Source organism: Neoarius graeffei, chromosome 12 (genome assembly GCF_027579695.1).
Source record: "Neoarius graeffei isolate fNeoGra1 chromosome 12, fNeoGra1.pri, whole genome shotgun sequence".
In the NCBI taxonomy this organism is placed as follows: domain Eukaryota; kingdom Metazoa; phylum Chordata; class Actinopteri; order Siluriformes; family Ariidae; genus Neoarius; species Neoarius graeffei.
The window spans coordinates 12,373,204-12,389,839 of record NC_083580.1 but is presented as its reverse complement, the minus strand read 5'-3'; the positions used below and the strand labels follow the sequence as shown (position 1 = coordinate 12,389,839).

The 16,636-nt window shown below is 42.2% G+C and overlaps 1 protein-coding gene across 1 annotated transcript in view; it reads right to left on the bottom strand.

Annotated features, from left to right (window-relative positions):
• mamdc4 (MAM domain containing 4) overlaps positions 1 to 16,158 on the bottom strand; it is a 47,421-nt gene extending 31,263 nt beyond the window's left edge. The window contains exons 1-10 of the mRNA XM_060936611.1: positions 16,107 to 16,158; positions 10,174 to 10,260; positions 9,897 to 10,061; positions 8,379 to 8,504; positions 7,183 to 7,416; positions 6,973 to 7,098; positions 3,733 to 3,888; positions 3,539 to 3,639; positions 1,645 to 1,800; positions 1,438 to 1,528 (exon numbers count right to left, since the gene is read on the bottom strand). Coding sequence (XP_060792594.1) covers positions 1,438 to 1,528; positions 1,645 to 1,800; positions 3,539 to 3,639; positions 3,733 to 3,888; positions 6,973 to 7,098; positions 7,183 to 7,416; positions 8,379 to 8,504; positions 9,897 to 10,061; positions 10,174 to 10,260; positions 16,107 to 16,158 — 1,294 coding nt within the window. The remainder of the gene's footprint in view (positions 1 to 1,437; positions 1,529 to 1,644; positions 1,801 to 3,538; positions 3,640 to 3,732; positions 3,889 to 6,972; positions 7,099 to 7,182; positions 7,417 to 8,378; positions 8,505 to 9,896; positions 10,062 to 10,173; positions 10,261 to 16,106) is intronic.
• Between the last annotated feature and the right edge of the window lie 478 nt (positions 16,159 to 16,636).

Here is a 16,636-nt window from a genome sequence, read left to right as displayed (position 1 = left end):
CTGTCTTAGGTCTTTTTTGTCGCATCTTCCGTTTTATGATGCGCCAAATGTTTTCTATGGGTGAAAGATCTGGACTGCAGTCTGGCCAGTTCAGTACCCGGACCCTTCTTCTACGCAGCCATGATGCTGTAATTGATGCAGTACGTGGTTTGGCATTGTCATGTTGGAAAATGCAAGGTCTTCCCTGAAAGAGACGTCATCTGGATGGGAGCATATGTTGCTCTAGAACCTGGATATACCTTTCAGCATTGATGGTGTCTTTCCAGATGTGTAAGCTGCCCATGCCACATGCACTAATGCAACCCCATACCATCAGAGATGCAGGCTTCTGAACTGAGCGCTGATAACAACTTGGGTCGTCCTTCTCCTCTTTAGTCCGAATGACACGGTGTCCCTGATTTCCATAAAGAACTTCAAATTTTGATTCGTCTGACCACAGAACAGTTTTCCACTTTGCCACAGTCCATTTAAAATGAGCCTTGGCCCAGAGAAGACATCTGTGCTTCTGGATCATGTTTAGATACGGCTTCTTCTTTGAACTATAGAGTTTTAGCTGGCAATGACGGATGGCATGGTGAATTGAGTTCACAGATAATGTTCTCTGGAAATATTCCTGAGCCCATTTTGTGATTTCCAATACAGAAGCATGCCTGTATGTGATGCAGTGCCGTCTAAGGGCCCAAAGATCACGGGCACCCAGTATGGTTTTCCGGCCTTGACCCTTACGCACAGAGATTCTTCCAGATTCTCTGAATCTTTTGATGATATTATGCACTGTAGATGATGATATGTTCAAACTCTTTGCAATTTTACACTGTCGAACTCCTTTCTGATATTGCTCCACTATTTGTAGGCGCAGAATTAGGGGGATTGGTGATCCTCTTCCCATCTTTACTTCTGAGAGCCGCTGCCACTCCAAGATGCTCTTTTCATACCCAGTCATGTTAATGACCTATTGCCAATTGACCTAATGAGTTGCAATTTGGTCCTCCAGCTGTTCCTTTTTTGTACCTTTAACTTTTCCAGCCTCTTATTGCCCCTGTCCCAACTTTTTTGAGATGTGTTGCTGTCATGAAATTTCAAATGAGCCAATATTTGGCATGAAATTTCAAAATGTCTCACTTTCGACATTTGATATGTTGTCTATGTTCTTTTATGAATATAATATCAGTTTTTGAGATTTGTAAATTATTGCATTCCGTTTTTATTTACAATTTGTACTTTGTCCCAACTTTTTTGGAATCGGGGTTGTAGATTCCCCATTACGCAACCATTATAAATGTGACACTCAATCAAATTCCCACAGCCACAGTAAGGTTTACGTTAGGGCTCAAAATAGTGGTAGATTCAGGGTTGAGATTAGGGGAGAGATTGAGGTTAATTTGTCACTGGCATTTTATCCGATATGAGACTAAAATAAAAGATAAAGTAGCTCACAGTTGGACAGACGGCATTCAGGGGACAGTGTAATATCATCAACTGCAATGCCTCCATATGCTTGGTCTCTAATCGCAGCAACAAACAATATCTGCAGAATAGCAAAGCACCCAAGGAAGAGGAAAAAACAGACATAAAAATGGAAATGGTAGAATTAGACGGTGGTCAAAATAGATAAATGTGGAAGAAGAAAAAAAAAACATGTACCTGAAATGTGCTGTTGACTACAAACTCTGTCTCAGCCTTCACCCACAGATCACCCAGTGAACCCCCACGCTCCCACACTGGGTAAATCTGTTTCTCTGCCACCAGCACTGATAGACCCCCTGAGACACCACCAAACTGGTGTGTGTACATCACCATCTGCCAAGAAAAATAATCCAAATACTGGTGGATATACCAACAGTTCAGTCCAAAATCAATGGAATATTATTTGTGGCCAATGTTAAACACATAATTAGGATACTATGTACAAATGAATGTTAATTAAAACGGTGATATCCCACTCACACATTAGTAGTTTATGATCTGGATTTAGAATATTGTGTCTTCACTAAGTTGTGCACACAATTAACTGTCAGTGGAAGATATAAATAAATTAAAAGTAAAGTAAAAGGATATGCTGGATCAAGTGCTATTGTATAAGCTACCAAATAGTAAGCTGTATCATTAAATTAAACTGAATTTCCAGTGATTTAATATGAGAATTTCAATGAGGACTATTGATGCTGCAATATATTTCCAATATACTAGACTCCTGTGACTGCCTTCTTGATATTAATATATTTAACAGTTATTCCACGAAAGGGCGGCACGGTGGTGTAGTGGTTAGTGCTGTTGCCTCACAGCAAGAAGGTCTGGGTTCGAGCCCCGTGGCCGGCGAGGGCCTTTCTGTGCGGAGTTTGCATGTTCTCCCCGTGTCCGCGTGGGTTTCCTCCGGGTGCTCCGGTTTCCCCCACAGTCCAAAGACATGCAGGTTAGGTTAACTGGTGACTCGAAATTGACCGTAGGTGTGAATGTGAGTGTGAATGGTTGTCTGTGTCTATGTGTCAGCCCTGTGATGACCTGGTGACTTGTCCAGGGTGTACCCCGCCTTTCACCCGTAGTCAGCTGGGATAGGCTCCAGCTTGCCTGCGACCCTGTAGAAGGATAAAGCGGCTAGAGATAATGAGATGAGATGAGTTATTCCACAAAATCAAATCGTACATGAGCTGATAGCCGACAAGGCGCATAGCACCAAGATTGGGGCGAATCACTGTTTTATTCTATCCATATTCACTGGATTTTGAGAAACAGAGCATTTCTATTTTTTTTTGCAAATTTGATAAATAAAAACTTTATACAAAACGTCTGACAAAATCATTTCCACTTAGAATGTAAACAAACCGGTGAAATGAAAGTAGCAATTTGTGAAAAATGCTATAATAATAATTCTTGAAAAAGAAAAAAGATACATTCTTACCATCAAATACTTTTATTCCATATTTTGTTGCTTTTTTTGTATTTGGGGGGGGTTCTTCTTCTTCAGGGTTTTTTGGCGGTTGGTAAACCAACTTAAAGGTGCATTACCGCCACCGACTGGGTTGTAATGTGGAACAGGAGATATTGTGGGGGAACAAAAACCCCAAACATTCTTTTAGCTATTTCTGTTTCTTTTAAATACTTGATATTTTGGGGTTTTGTTTTTGAGTAGAGTTTTTATTTCATCCTCGGTTGGTTCAGCAACACGCTCTGCCATTTTGTTTTTCTCTACTCACGGTATATGAACTGATATCCTAGTAGTAGAGTAGCCAATCAGTGCATGTGATTGCTTATATCCAGTGAATGTGGATAGAATAATTTATATTTGTCTTTTTTGTGTTCTGCACCTTCAGTCCACATTTTCTATCCCCTTTTTTAGGGCTTAAAAATACATGCTTGTGTTTCAAGGCAATGGCCTGGCTGATGCGAAGGAACCCTGTCTTAGACACTTCGAAACAGAAAAATCTAGCAACCTCAGAGGTCAGCAAAACCTGACTGAACATGGCTATGACTAATGTAGAAAACGACTAAACAAAATTATCTTAACATTCCATAGCAGTACCAAAAAAAAAAAACCTACACGGCAAGGATGTGAGCTGTTGGTGGGTTCCAGATGAGGACTTTGAAAAGATGCCCAATCTTGTTTAAGCACATCTGGCTTGGTAACATACAGGAAATGACCTGTGAATAGAAACATGTCCATATATTAGTATTATATAAAGGAATTGATACATAATGGCTGTAAACTGCAAGCCAAGTGACAGGGGCAAGTACCTGAAGCAGTATTGGTGGAATGGTCTCTCCCAGGGCCTCTTAGAGGGTCAGATGTTGAGATATTCATCTGGTTGGTCCTTTTCCACTTCAGTGATGAAAACGATCTTACGTCCCACCCACACAGATTTTCCTCAAAGTCACAACTCATATACCCTCCTGTATAACCCAGCAGAACATTGACAATAAGATGAATATTTGGAACTCGTGTGCCTGATAGGGCTGCCCAGTATACATTATATGGCCAAAAGTATGTGTACACCTGACTATCACACCAGTATATGAACCTTGCACAAAATATTGCCACAAAGTTGGAAGCACACATCTGTTCAGGGATGTCTTCGTTTGCTATCACATTATGATTTCCCTTCACTGGAACTAAGAAGCCCAAACCTGTTCCAGCATCACAGTGTCCCTGTGCACAAAGTGAGGTCCATAAAGACATGTCTTGCCAAGGTTGGTGTGGAAAAACCCGAGTGACCTGCGCAAAACCTTGACCCCAACCCCACTGAACATCTTTAGGATGAACTGGATTGCCAACAGTGCCCAACAGGAAGTTTTATTTTTTTAAAGGAAGCTTTATCTTTATTATGTATATTATAATAAAGATGTATATTAGTGTTCATATCGCCTTATATCACCAATATACTGTATATGCTTCCTGTTGGGCACTGTTGGTGATCCAGTTCATCCCAAAGATGTTCTAGTCCTGGGCATGACTTTAAACTGCAACCGGTGGTGAGTCTCAGGTCCAGGAGGATTTCAGTATTGGGGAAAGTGGAGTCTAACCCGGAGTGGTAGCACCTGACTGGGTTCCAGGTATGGGTTAAACAGTACATCACCAATAAGGCTCTGGCAGCAGGGCGCTTTTGGGTGCATTGTGGCAGATGAACCCAACAGGGTCAACAACATACCACCAGATGGCATGCGGAAGAGCCACTCAAATGGCCAACGGATGGCATCACTTGGCAAGTCAGTTGTCACTGTGGGGCAACTTCCATACCCGTCAGGTCTGTGGCACTTTTGTGCACCACTTGGCATCAGGTCTGGAGGTCCAGAGAGACAACACGATGGGGACACGACATTATTTGTCTTACCTTACTGTGCAAGGCACTTCGCAAGGAGAGGAGAAAAGTATATAAGAGCTTACGAGGCCAGGCATTCCTTGGCGACTTAGCCGGGCCATTCATGCCACCACTGCGGACAACTCTGTCACTCTGGTGTGGGCCTCGCGGCTCATCTGCGTTTCTGCGCATCCTAATGAAGTAGTCATCATCGCTAGTGATGGACAGCCAACAACGATATCACCAACACCAAAGAATCCCAGCCTTGCTTCGTAGAGTACATTATGAGACCTAATCATCTTTTCTTTAATATAAACTATGCCTGGGAGATTATGAGGAAAATTTACTTCTGAAAGAACTTCTGCAGTGTAGTTTTGGATTTGAAATTATGAGAAATGGAAATGGGCGGCACGGTGGTGTAGTGGTTAGCGCTGTCGCCTCACAGCAAGAAGGTCCGGGTTTGAGCCCCGTGGCCGGCAAGGGCCTTTCTGTGCAGAGTTTGCATGTTCTCCCCATGTTCGCGTGGGTTTCCTCCGGGTGCTCCGGTTTCCCCCACAGTCCAAAGACATGAAGGTTAGGTTAACTGGTGACTCTAAATTGACCGTAGGTGTGAATGTGAGTGTGAATGGTTGTCTGTGTCTATGTGTCAGCCCTGTGATGACCTGGCGACTTGTCCGGGGTGTACCCCGCCTTTCGCCCGTAGTCAGCTGAGATAGGCTCCAGCTTGCCTGCGACCCTGTAGAACAGGATAAAGCGGCTAGAGATAATGAGATGAGATGAGAAATGGAAATGTGGTTGATTTAACCCTTTGGAGTTTAAAGTATTTTGAATGTTTTGCCACAGACTTTGTTTTGCTGTATTATATCACCTTAAAATGTTTTGTATAAATTTTTTGGCACAGCCTCAGCTTTTAGACATTTTAGGCATTTCATATTTTCTTTTTATCCAAGTTGAGCAGCATTCACAGATCTTGTGTCCTTGTGAGTAAATGCATCAATGGTTCATCTCATCTCATCTCATTATCTCTAGCCGCTTTATCCTGTTCTACAGGGTCGCAGGCAAGCTTGGAGCCTATCCCAGCTGACTACGGGCGAAAGGCGGGGTACACCCTGGACAAGTCGCCAGGTCATCACAGGGCTGACACATAGACACAGACAACCATCCACACTCACATTCACACCTACGGTCAATTTAGAGTCACCAGTTAACCTAACCTGCACGTCTTTGGACTGTGGGGGAAACCAGAGCACCCGGAGGAAACCCACACGGACACGGGGAGAACATGCAAACTCCGCATAGAAAGGCCCTCATCGGCCACGGGGCTCAAACCCGGACCTTCTTACTGCGAGGCGACAGCGTTAACCACTACACCACCGTGCCGCCCCAATAGTTCATATCCAACAGATTGAAGAATTTTTTTTCTTTCTTCTGCTTGTTTTACGTTCTGCTTGTGAGGCTATGAACAGAAGTATGGTTACGTCCTAAAGTAACAAGCACACAACGAATAATTCTGTAGAACACTTGTAGAACAGAGCATTTTTATTTTTTGCAAAGTCGATAAATAAAAACTTTATACAAAACGTCCAACAAAGTCATTTCCGCTTAGAATGTAAACAAACTGGCGAAATGGCAGTAGCAATTTGTGAAAAATGCAATAAGAATTCTTGAAAAATAAAAAGATACATTCTTACCATCAAATACTTTCATTCCATATTTTGTTGCTTTTTTTTATTTTTGGGGGTTTTGTTTTTGAGTCGAGTTTTTATTTCGTCCTCGGTTGGTTCAGCACCACGCTCCGCCATTTTGTTTTTCTCCACTCACGGTATATGAGCTAATATCCTAGTAGTAGAGTAGCCAATCAGAGGGCACAATTACTCATGTCCAGTGAATGTTGACAGAATAAAATGCATTATGTTAACAGTTCATGAATGCATTTTGTTCATTGCTACAACAAACTGTAATGCCTCATACATGATTACTGCATGGATAATGTCATGTGAATGCATTATCATATGTTATGAATGAATGCATAGATCCTTAGACATATGGCTTTTGAAGAAAGTGTTACTATGATGGTAATATACTGTTTTTTCTGGAGCATCATAACCATAGTTACCATATAGTGCTGTAGTATAACCATAGTGTATCATGATAAGGGCTGTGGGATGAACAGACTAACCACAGTTCTCCTCATCCGTTCTGTCTCCGCAGTCATCTGTGCCATCACACACTGCACGTTCTTCCACACAGCCTCCCAGTTTGCACCGGAAAAAGCCCACCCCACAGCCCTCAGCGTCTGCAGTTCCTAGAATTTATTGACACACCAGTCAAGAGAAATTAACTTTACTTTTTTTGCCTTTCAATTCTTCTTCTACTCATTCTGCTGTACCTGGGAGTGCACAGTCCATGAATTCCAGTTGATCGATGGCTATGTCTCCACTCCTCCCATCTTGACGCCGTGAGTGTAACTGGATCTCAAAGGGGCCAGGAATGCGTCCCAAGAAGATGATGCCTTCCTTCCATGCACGAACACTTGAGCTCTCCGGCCTCCACACAACAGCATTTTGACCCTCCTCAGTCCACACTTCTGCCCAAAGAACGCTGTTTTCCAACACAGTGAATCCTAGAACAGGGGTGCACCAAAAAATGGGATGTAATGTCATTGAGCTCCGAGAAGAACACAAGTGTAAGTGTTCTGGTAGTCATAATTACACTCCATACAAAAAATGAAGTGGTCTGGGAAGAAAAAGTGAACTTGGTAGTGCTCACTGCTTGGTAGCAAGTCTTAAAATGAAATAATCTCATCTCATCTCATTATCTCTAGCCGCTTTATCCTTCTACAGGGTCGCAGGCAAGCTGGAGCCTATCCCAGCTGACTACGGGCGAAAGGCGGGGTACACCCTGGACAAGTCGCCAGGTCATCACAGGGCTGACACATCGACACAGACAACCATTCACACTCACATTCACACCTACGGTCAATTTAGAGTCACCAGTTAACCTAACCTGCATGTCTTTGGACTGTGGGGGAAACCGGAGCACCCGGAGGAAACCCTGCATGTCTTTGGACTGTGGGGGAAACCGGAGCACCCGGAGGAAACCCACGCGGACACGGGGAGAACATGCAAACTCCGCACAGAAAGGCCCTCGCCGGCCACGGGGCTCGAACCCGGACCTTCTTACTGTGAGGCGACAGCGCTAACCACTCCACCACCGTGCCGCCCGCATTATTATTATTATTATTATTATTCTCATCTCATTATCTCTAGCTGTTTCCCCCACAGTCCAAAGACATGCAGGTTAGGTTAACTGGTGACTCTAAATTGACCGTAGGTGTGAACATGAGTGTGAATGGTTGTCTGTGTCTATGTGTCAGCCCTGTGATGACCTGGCGACTTGTCCAGGGTGTACCCCGCCTTTCGCCCATTGTCAGCTGGGATAAGCTCCAGCTTGCCTGCGATTATTATTATTATTATTATTATTTAGGAAAATGTAGCAGAAGGCAAGCCAAAAGAGAATGAATCTCTGTCATAGTTTATCCCAAAACTTGACATTTCTGAGTTGTGTGTGAGAACACGTGCATACTTGAGTCCCATATAAAGTAGCGGAGATGAAGACGGCAGGTCACGGCGGACTGTTTCATTCTGGGAGATGTCAGGACAACTGTTCTAGGAGAGTCTGCATTCACTGCAGTTACCGCCATGAACCAACCTGCACACAACACAGCAACATACACACTAGAGGTCAGGGTTAATCCATCTCTCCATCAGTTTCATCCATCATCCATCAATCGACCCATTTATGAATCCATCCATTCATCCATACATCAATCTATTATCAATCAACCCATCAATCACTCCATTTATGAATCCACCCATTCATCAATCTGTTATCAATCAACCCTTTCATTCGCTCATCCAGCCGACAGGTGACGAGTTTATGCCATCATGTGTTGTCCGTTGTCTGTCCAGCGTCGTCCACATTTCACAAAAATTGCTGTTTCTCTCTCAATTCTTCACTGATTTTTATTCTTTTTGGCAGAATGGTAGGTCTCCCTGGGGTGCATATAGCTTCTACCCAAATTTGCATAATTGCAATTAATAATGATGTGGAGTAATTAAGCCCTAACGAACAGTTTCCACACAAATTGCTTCTTCGCCCTCAATTCTTCACCGATTTTGATTCTTTCTGGCATGAAGGTAGGGGTACCTAGGATGCATATAACTTCTACCCAATTTTGCTTCATTCCAATTATTAATGAAGTTATGGACTAATTAAGCCTTAACGAGCAATTCAACGAGCAATTGGTCAGTTCCTCGCCATTTTGGATTCTTTCTGGCAAATAGGTCGGTATTCCTAGGGTGTATATCGCTTCTATATATAGCCTGTATATAGTGTATATAGCTTGCAACACTTATTGCGCAAGGTGGCCCACTTTAGATCGTTCTTAATGGACTAGACTGGGCCAGATTGAGCTACGCTGTCACTGACTGTCTCATTCATCCATCCATCAATTCATTCATTAATCATGATAACAATTCATCTGTCTATCCATCCACCATCAATCCATTTATCCATTCATCTATAAATCCATCAGTCACAACTATGAAATCATCCATCAATCAAACCTTCATCATCCATTAATCCATTATCCATCCATCAGTCGGTTCATTAATCATTTGATCTATGAATTGAACTATCCATAAATCCATTCATTAATCAATCCACCAATTCAACTGCATCCATTCAACCACCCATCAATCCTTTCATCAAATCATGCCTCAACTGCTCCATTCAGCAACCCATCTATCCATACGTCCATCCATCTATTCATTAATTAAAGACAAAAATGCAAGATGGCAAACATGTCCTCACCAATTGTCTAGATTTGGGAAAGTTGTGGACTTTTTTCCTTTTTTATTTTTGTTTTCTTTGAACACTCATGCTGTTACAAAGTGAGAGTTCCATGTTTCTTTGAATACTGAATCCAATTTTTAAAAATTACTTCATCCTTTCAGCCGTTAAAATAATATAATTACAATAAGACGACTGTAATAGCACGAAAGTTAAGAAAGTGCACTGTGTCGAGTGTAGTGTGCATACCTGCTGATGTACCAATGGTGTAGTCAGATGAAGGTCCACTGTTAGGCAATGGGTCTCCCCTCTGACGTCTCTCCCACATGTATCCATCACCTTCAACTGACTTATATGTCCATCCACAGTTCCCTGCGTCCTCAAAATCACACACAAAATCTCTCCCACGATAACCTGTTACAGCCCAAAAAGGCAGAAAAACCACAAATAGACAATTTCTTTGAATTCAAGGAACACAGTCAGATTACTCAGTTTTAAAGAATAATTCGGTGCATCTGTATCTCACCACAGTCCTGCTCATCGCTGCAGTCAGTGCAGTCGCACACAAAGTCACATTTTGACCCTGTGCACCCACTATTTTCCAGGGTAAAAACTACAAAGTAAGAAAATGAAGAATGATAAGCAATGCACAGATTTGAATATAAACCTTAATTACTGTTTTTGGTACAGTTTCTCAAACACATTGTAAAGTTTAGATCAACTTAAATGGTAGAGAGTTCGATGCTCACTCTTAACAATCATCTTTGTACGATGATGCTTCGGGGAAATAAATGTAGTATTGCAAATGCATACATCAACTCATAACTGGAGACTGTGAAGCTGTGTAATACAACTAGTAAATTATTTTTAGAAAGTCCCTTCTAAGGAATATACAGTTTTAGATTCGGTGGTGTAGTGGTTAGCACTGTCGCCTCACAGCAAGAAGGTCCTGGGTTCGAGCCCAGCAGCTGACGGAGGCCTTCCTGTGTGGAATTTGCATGTTCTCCCCATGTCTGTGCGGGTTTCCTCCGGGTGCTCCGGTTTCCCCCACAGTCTAAAGACATGCAGGTTAGGTTCACTGGTGGCTCTAAATTGACTGTAGGTGTGAATGTGAGTGTGAATGGTTGTTTGTCTCTATGTGTCAGCCCTGCGATGATCTGGCGGCTTGTCCAGGGTGTACCCCGCCTCTTGTCCATAGACAGCTGGGATAGGCTCCAGCTTGCCTGCAACCCTGCACAGGATAAGTGGTTATGGATGGATGGAGATTCTGGGGTATATTTCATCTACTATGGCCGATTAGATCCCTTGGCATAAAACCCAGCTATAAACGTGCCCTCATTAGGTACAGTATTGAAACTCATTCTCATATACATGCATATACAACCCCGATTCCAAAAAAGTTGGGACAAAGTACAAATTGTAAATAAAAACGGAATGCAATGATGTGGAAGTTTCAAAATTCCATATTTTATTCAGAATAGAACATAGATGACATATCAAATGTTTAAACTGAGAAAATGTATCATTTAAAGAGAAAAATTAGGTGATTTTAAATTTCATGACAACAACACATCTCAAAAAAGTTGGGACAAGGTCATGTTTACCACTGTGAGACATCCCCTTTTCTCTTTACAACAGTCTGTAAATGTCTGGGGACTGAGGAGACAAGTTGCTCAAGTTTAGGGATAGGAATGTTAACCCATATTTGTCTAATGTAGGATTCTAGTTGCTCAACTGTCTTAGGTCTTTTTTGTCGCATCTTCCGTTTTATGATGCGCCAAATGTTTTCTATGGGTGAAAGATCTGGACTGTAGGCTGGCCAGTTCAGTACCCGGACCCTTCTTCTACGCAGCCATGATGCTGTAATTGATGCAGTATGTGGTTTGGCATTGTCATGCTGGAAAATGCAAGGTCTTCCCTGAAAGAGACGTCGTCTGGATGGGAGCATATGTTGCTCTAGAACCTGGATATACCTTTCAGCATTGATGGTGTCTTTCCAGATGTGTAAGCTGCCCATGCCACACGCACTAATGCAACCCCATACCATCAGAGATGCAGGCTTCTGAACTGAGCGCTGATAACAACTTGGGTCGTCCTTCTCCTCTTTAGTCCGAATGACACGGCGTCCCTGATTTCCATAAAGAACTTCAAATTTTGATTCATCTGACCACAGAACAGTTTTCCACTTTGCCACAGTCCATTTTAAATGAGCCTTGGCCCAGAGAAGACGTCTGTGCTTCTGGATCGTGTTTAGATACGGCTTCTTCTTTGAACTATAGAATTTTAGGTGGCAACGGCGGATGGCACGGTGAATTGTGTTCACAGATAATGTTCTCTGGAAATATTCCTGAGCCCATTTTGTGATTTCCAATACAGAAGCATGCCTGTATGTGATGCAGTGCCGTCTAAGGTAGACCCCGAAGCCGTTTGTTTTCAGGATAATGGCTGGCTGATGAAATTATTGGCTGGCTAGCTGACTCAGCCAAAACCTTAATGGCTGCTGCAGCCACCAAAATGTTTATGGCTACAAATGGCTGATACTGGACGTCACTGTGTGGCATATATCCGGGCGAACGGATCAAACAAATGGGGGGAATAAATAGCAAATTACCACAGGTCCCCTGGTCTCTTACTTCATTGTAAATATAAATCTAGCAAGATTGTAGTTCAATGCTAATAATAAGCTAATCTGGATTGTTCGAGGAAGGCATCTAGCTATCTACTCTCACTAGCAATGACCAGTGAAGGACTGGCAGCTATCTTACTATGATGAAAGTAGAGTGGTGGAGTACTTTTTTTTTATCAATCTCGAAGTATGTGAAACAAACAAACAAACAAACAAAAAAAATACCTTTACACTTTCCCTCAGCAGCGGCAAAGAATGCAGCCATCTCGTCGATATCGGAGTTGATTGATGCTCTGGGTGGGTTCCCGGCCCCCAGTGTATCGTGGTAACGGTGTGAGGGGCGGGAAGCCAGACAGGTAGTCACAACGGCAAGCTTGTGGTGGCTCTCTGTGCTGTGATATCAGTTCTAAATCTCTACAGTGTATGCCTATACGTCTCTATTGTGTTACTACTAGTGTGTACAGTTGATCATGTTTGTGTCACTTTTCTTGTAGCTCATGATGTGGATAAACCCATTATTTGATGTACACAATTCTTAGTGGCTCAGCCAAATTTTATTAGATAGCGGCTCAAATTGGCTTACAAAATTATTGGCTGGCGGCGGCTCAAATTCTAAATGGCGGTTTTAGCGGCGCCTGGCGGCGGCTTCGGGGTCTAGTCTAAGGGCCTGAAGATCACGGGCACCCAGTATGGTTTTCCGGCCTTGACCCTTACGCACAGAGATTCTTCCAGATTCTCTGAATCTTTTGATGATATTATGCAATGTAGATGATGATATGTTCAAACTCTTTGCAATTGTACACTGTCAAACTCCTTTCTGATATTGCGCGATTATTTGTCGGCGCAGAATTAGGGGGATTGGTGATCCTCTTCCCATCTTTACTTCTGAGAGCCGCTGCCACTCCAAGATGCTCTTTTTATACCCAGTCATGTTAATGACCTATTGCCAATTGACCTATTGAGTTGCAATTTGGTCCTCCAGCTGTTCCTTTTTTGTACCTTTAACTTTTCCAGCCTCTTATTGCCCCTGTCCCAACTTTTTTGAGATGTGTTGCTGTCATGAAATTTCAAATGAGCCAATATTTGGCATGAAATTTCAAAATGTCTCATTTTCGACATTTGATATGTTGTCTATGTTCTATTGTGAATACAATATCAGTTTTTGAGATTTGTAAATTATTGCATTCCATTTTTATTTACAATTTGTACTTTGTCCCAACTTTTTTGGAATCGGGGTTGTATAACCATGAAAGTAATACTCCTTGATTTAAGAGAACAAAAGAATGCAATCAATAAAGAGGGTTTTTTTAAATTGAAAAATACAGTGGTGCTTGAAAGTTTATGAACCCTTTAGAATTTTCTATATTTCTGTATAAATATGACCTAAAACATCAGATTTTCACACAAGTCCTAAAAGTAGATAAAGAAAACCCAGTTAAACAAATGAGACAAAAATATTATTCTTGGTCATTTATTTACTGAGGGTGGCACGGTGGTTAGCGCTGTCGCCTCACAGCAAGAAGGTCCTGGGTTCGAGCCCTGGGGCTGGGGAGGGCCTTTCTGTGTGGAGTTTGCATGTTCTCCCCGTGTCCGTGTGGGTTTCCTCTGGGTGCTCCGGTTTCCCCCAAAGACAGGCAGGTTAATTTAACTGGTGACTCTAAATTGACCGTAAGTGTGAATGGTTGTCTGTGTCTAAGTGTCAGCCCTGTGATGACCTGGTGACTTGTCCAGGGTGTACCCTGCCTTTCGCCCGTAGTCAGCTGGGATAGGGTCCAGCTTGCCTGCGACCCTGTAGAAGGATAAAACGGTTAGAGATAATGAGATTTATTTATTGAGGAAAATGATCCAATATTACATATCTGTGAGTGGCAAAAGTATGTGAACCTCTAGGATTAGCAGTTAATTTGAAGGTGTAATTAGAGTCAGGTGTTTTCAATCAATGGGATGAAAATCAGGTGTGAGTGGGCACCCTGTTTTATTTAAAGAACAGGGATCTATCTGACGTTCATAACACGTTTGTGGAAGTGTATCATGGCCTGAACAAAGGATATCTCTGAGGACCTCAGAAAAAGCGTTGTTGATGCTCATCAGGCTGGAAAAGGTTACAAAACCATCTCTAAAGAGTCTGGACTCCACCAATCCACAGTCAGACAGATTGTGTACAAATGGAGGAAATTGAAGACCATTGTTATCCTCCCCAGGAGTGGTCGACCAACAAAGATCACTCCAAGAGCAAGGCATGTAATAGTCGGCGGGGTCACAAAGGACCCCAGGGTAACTTCTAAGCAACTGAAGACCTCTCTCACACTGGCTAATGTTAATGTTCATGAGTCCACCATTGGGAGAACACTGAACAACAATGGTGCGCATGGCAAGGTTGCAAGGAGAAAGCCACTGCTCTCCAAAAAGAGCATTGTTGCTCGTCTACGGTTTGCTAAAGATCACGTGGACAAGCCAGAAGGCTATTGGAAAAATGTTTTGTGGATGCATGAGACCAAAATAGAACTTTTTGGTTTAATGAGAAGCATTATGTTTAGAGAAAGGAAAACACTGCATTCCAGCATAAGAACCTTATCCCATCTGTGAAACATGGTGGTGGGAGTATCATGGTTTGGGCCTGTTTTTCTGCATCTGGGCCAGGACGGCTTGCCATCATTGATGGAACAGTGAATTCTGAATCATACCAGTGAATTCTAAAGGAAAATATCAGGACATCTGTCCATGAACTGAATCTCAAGAGAAGGTGGGTCATGCAGCAAGACAGCGACCCTAAGCACACAAGTCACACAAGCACACAAGTCAAAGAATGGTTCAAGAAGAATAAAGTTAATGTTTTGGAATGGCCAAGTGAAAATCCTGACCTTAATCCAATGGAAATGTTGTGGAAGGACCTGAAGTGAGCAGTTCATGTGAGGAAACCCACCAACATCCCAGAATTGAAGCTGTTCTGTATGGAGGAACGGGCTAAAATTCCTCCAAGCCGGTGTGCAGGACTGTTCAACAGTTTCCGGAAACGTTTAGTTGCAGTTATTGCTGCACAAGGGGGTCACACCAGATACTGAAAGCAAAGGTTCACATACTTTTGCCACTCACAGATATGTAATATCGGATCATTTTCCTCAATAAATAAATGACCAAGTATAATATTTTGTCTTATTTGTTTAACTGGGTTCTCTTTATCTACGTTTAGGACTTGTGTGAAAATCTGATGTTGTTTTAGGTCATATTTATGCAGAAATATATAGAAAATTTTAAAGTGTTCACAAACTTTCAAGCACCACTGTATACTGTGGTGTTTAACCATGTGTCATTTTGCAACCTTCTGGCAGTGGGCAATGCATTCTAATCAGATTGTTTCAAAGGTTACATTACAACAAGAAAATCTCAGTCCAGAGGTCTCTGATATTAAACCGTAGATATCAAGGATGCATGTGTAAAGTCAAGATGATGTAAAGCAAATAAACTTTTGTCACCTCATTACAGCTGTGTCTTATCTCTCATTAAAAAGCAGAACCTGAATTGTATTTTAACGACAGCAACAGACACTTTCAAAAAAAGATGATTCGAAAATACACACATTTATACATACATTTAAACATACATTGTATATGTTATTGGGACCATCACTACAATTACAGTAATGGTACAGGTATCACTACGAAGAGAAATATATAAAATAAACTCTTAGAACCCAAATACATTTTTTCCTCACTTGTGGATGTCCAACCTTCGTCCTGTAGGTCCTAACCAAACACTTGATCAATTTAATCAATCAGGAATTGACAAATACAAAATACAGTATTAATACCCTTGTTTTGAAGAGTAACTCTTACCACACTGGACAGTAAGGAAGAGTGTCAGGAGCTGAATGAAGTCCCTCTTCATCCTAGAATAGAGCTGAGACAGTGTGCGCTATATACCAGCTTCACCTGCTCTTCTAGCTTCCAATCAAAGATAATGTTTGGACTTGAACCTCTGATGTGTCATTAAACCACAAAAAGCACTAACAACAAGGACCTGCCTTAGCAGATTCCAGAAACTTGAACTGCAATTACAGCAGTCCTACTTGGGCACTGAAAATACTCACCGTAATCAGTAAAGGCTTGAGGACATGGAAGAGTAGAGAGGAAAGAAAAACACCGATGTGGGATGCAAAATTGAAGCATTCTGTATCAATGGAATAGTTGATTGAATATTTTAAGATATTCTGTACAGTATATGGAGTCCTATACTATACTGTGTTCAACAGATTCAAAATATCATCATATCTTTATGAAATTATGGTTATACCTTTGGCGGCACGGTGGTGTAGTGGTTAGCGCTGTCGCCTCACAGCAAGAAGGTCCTGGGTTCGAGCCCCGCG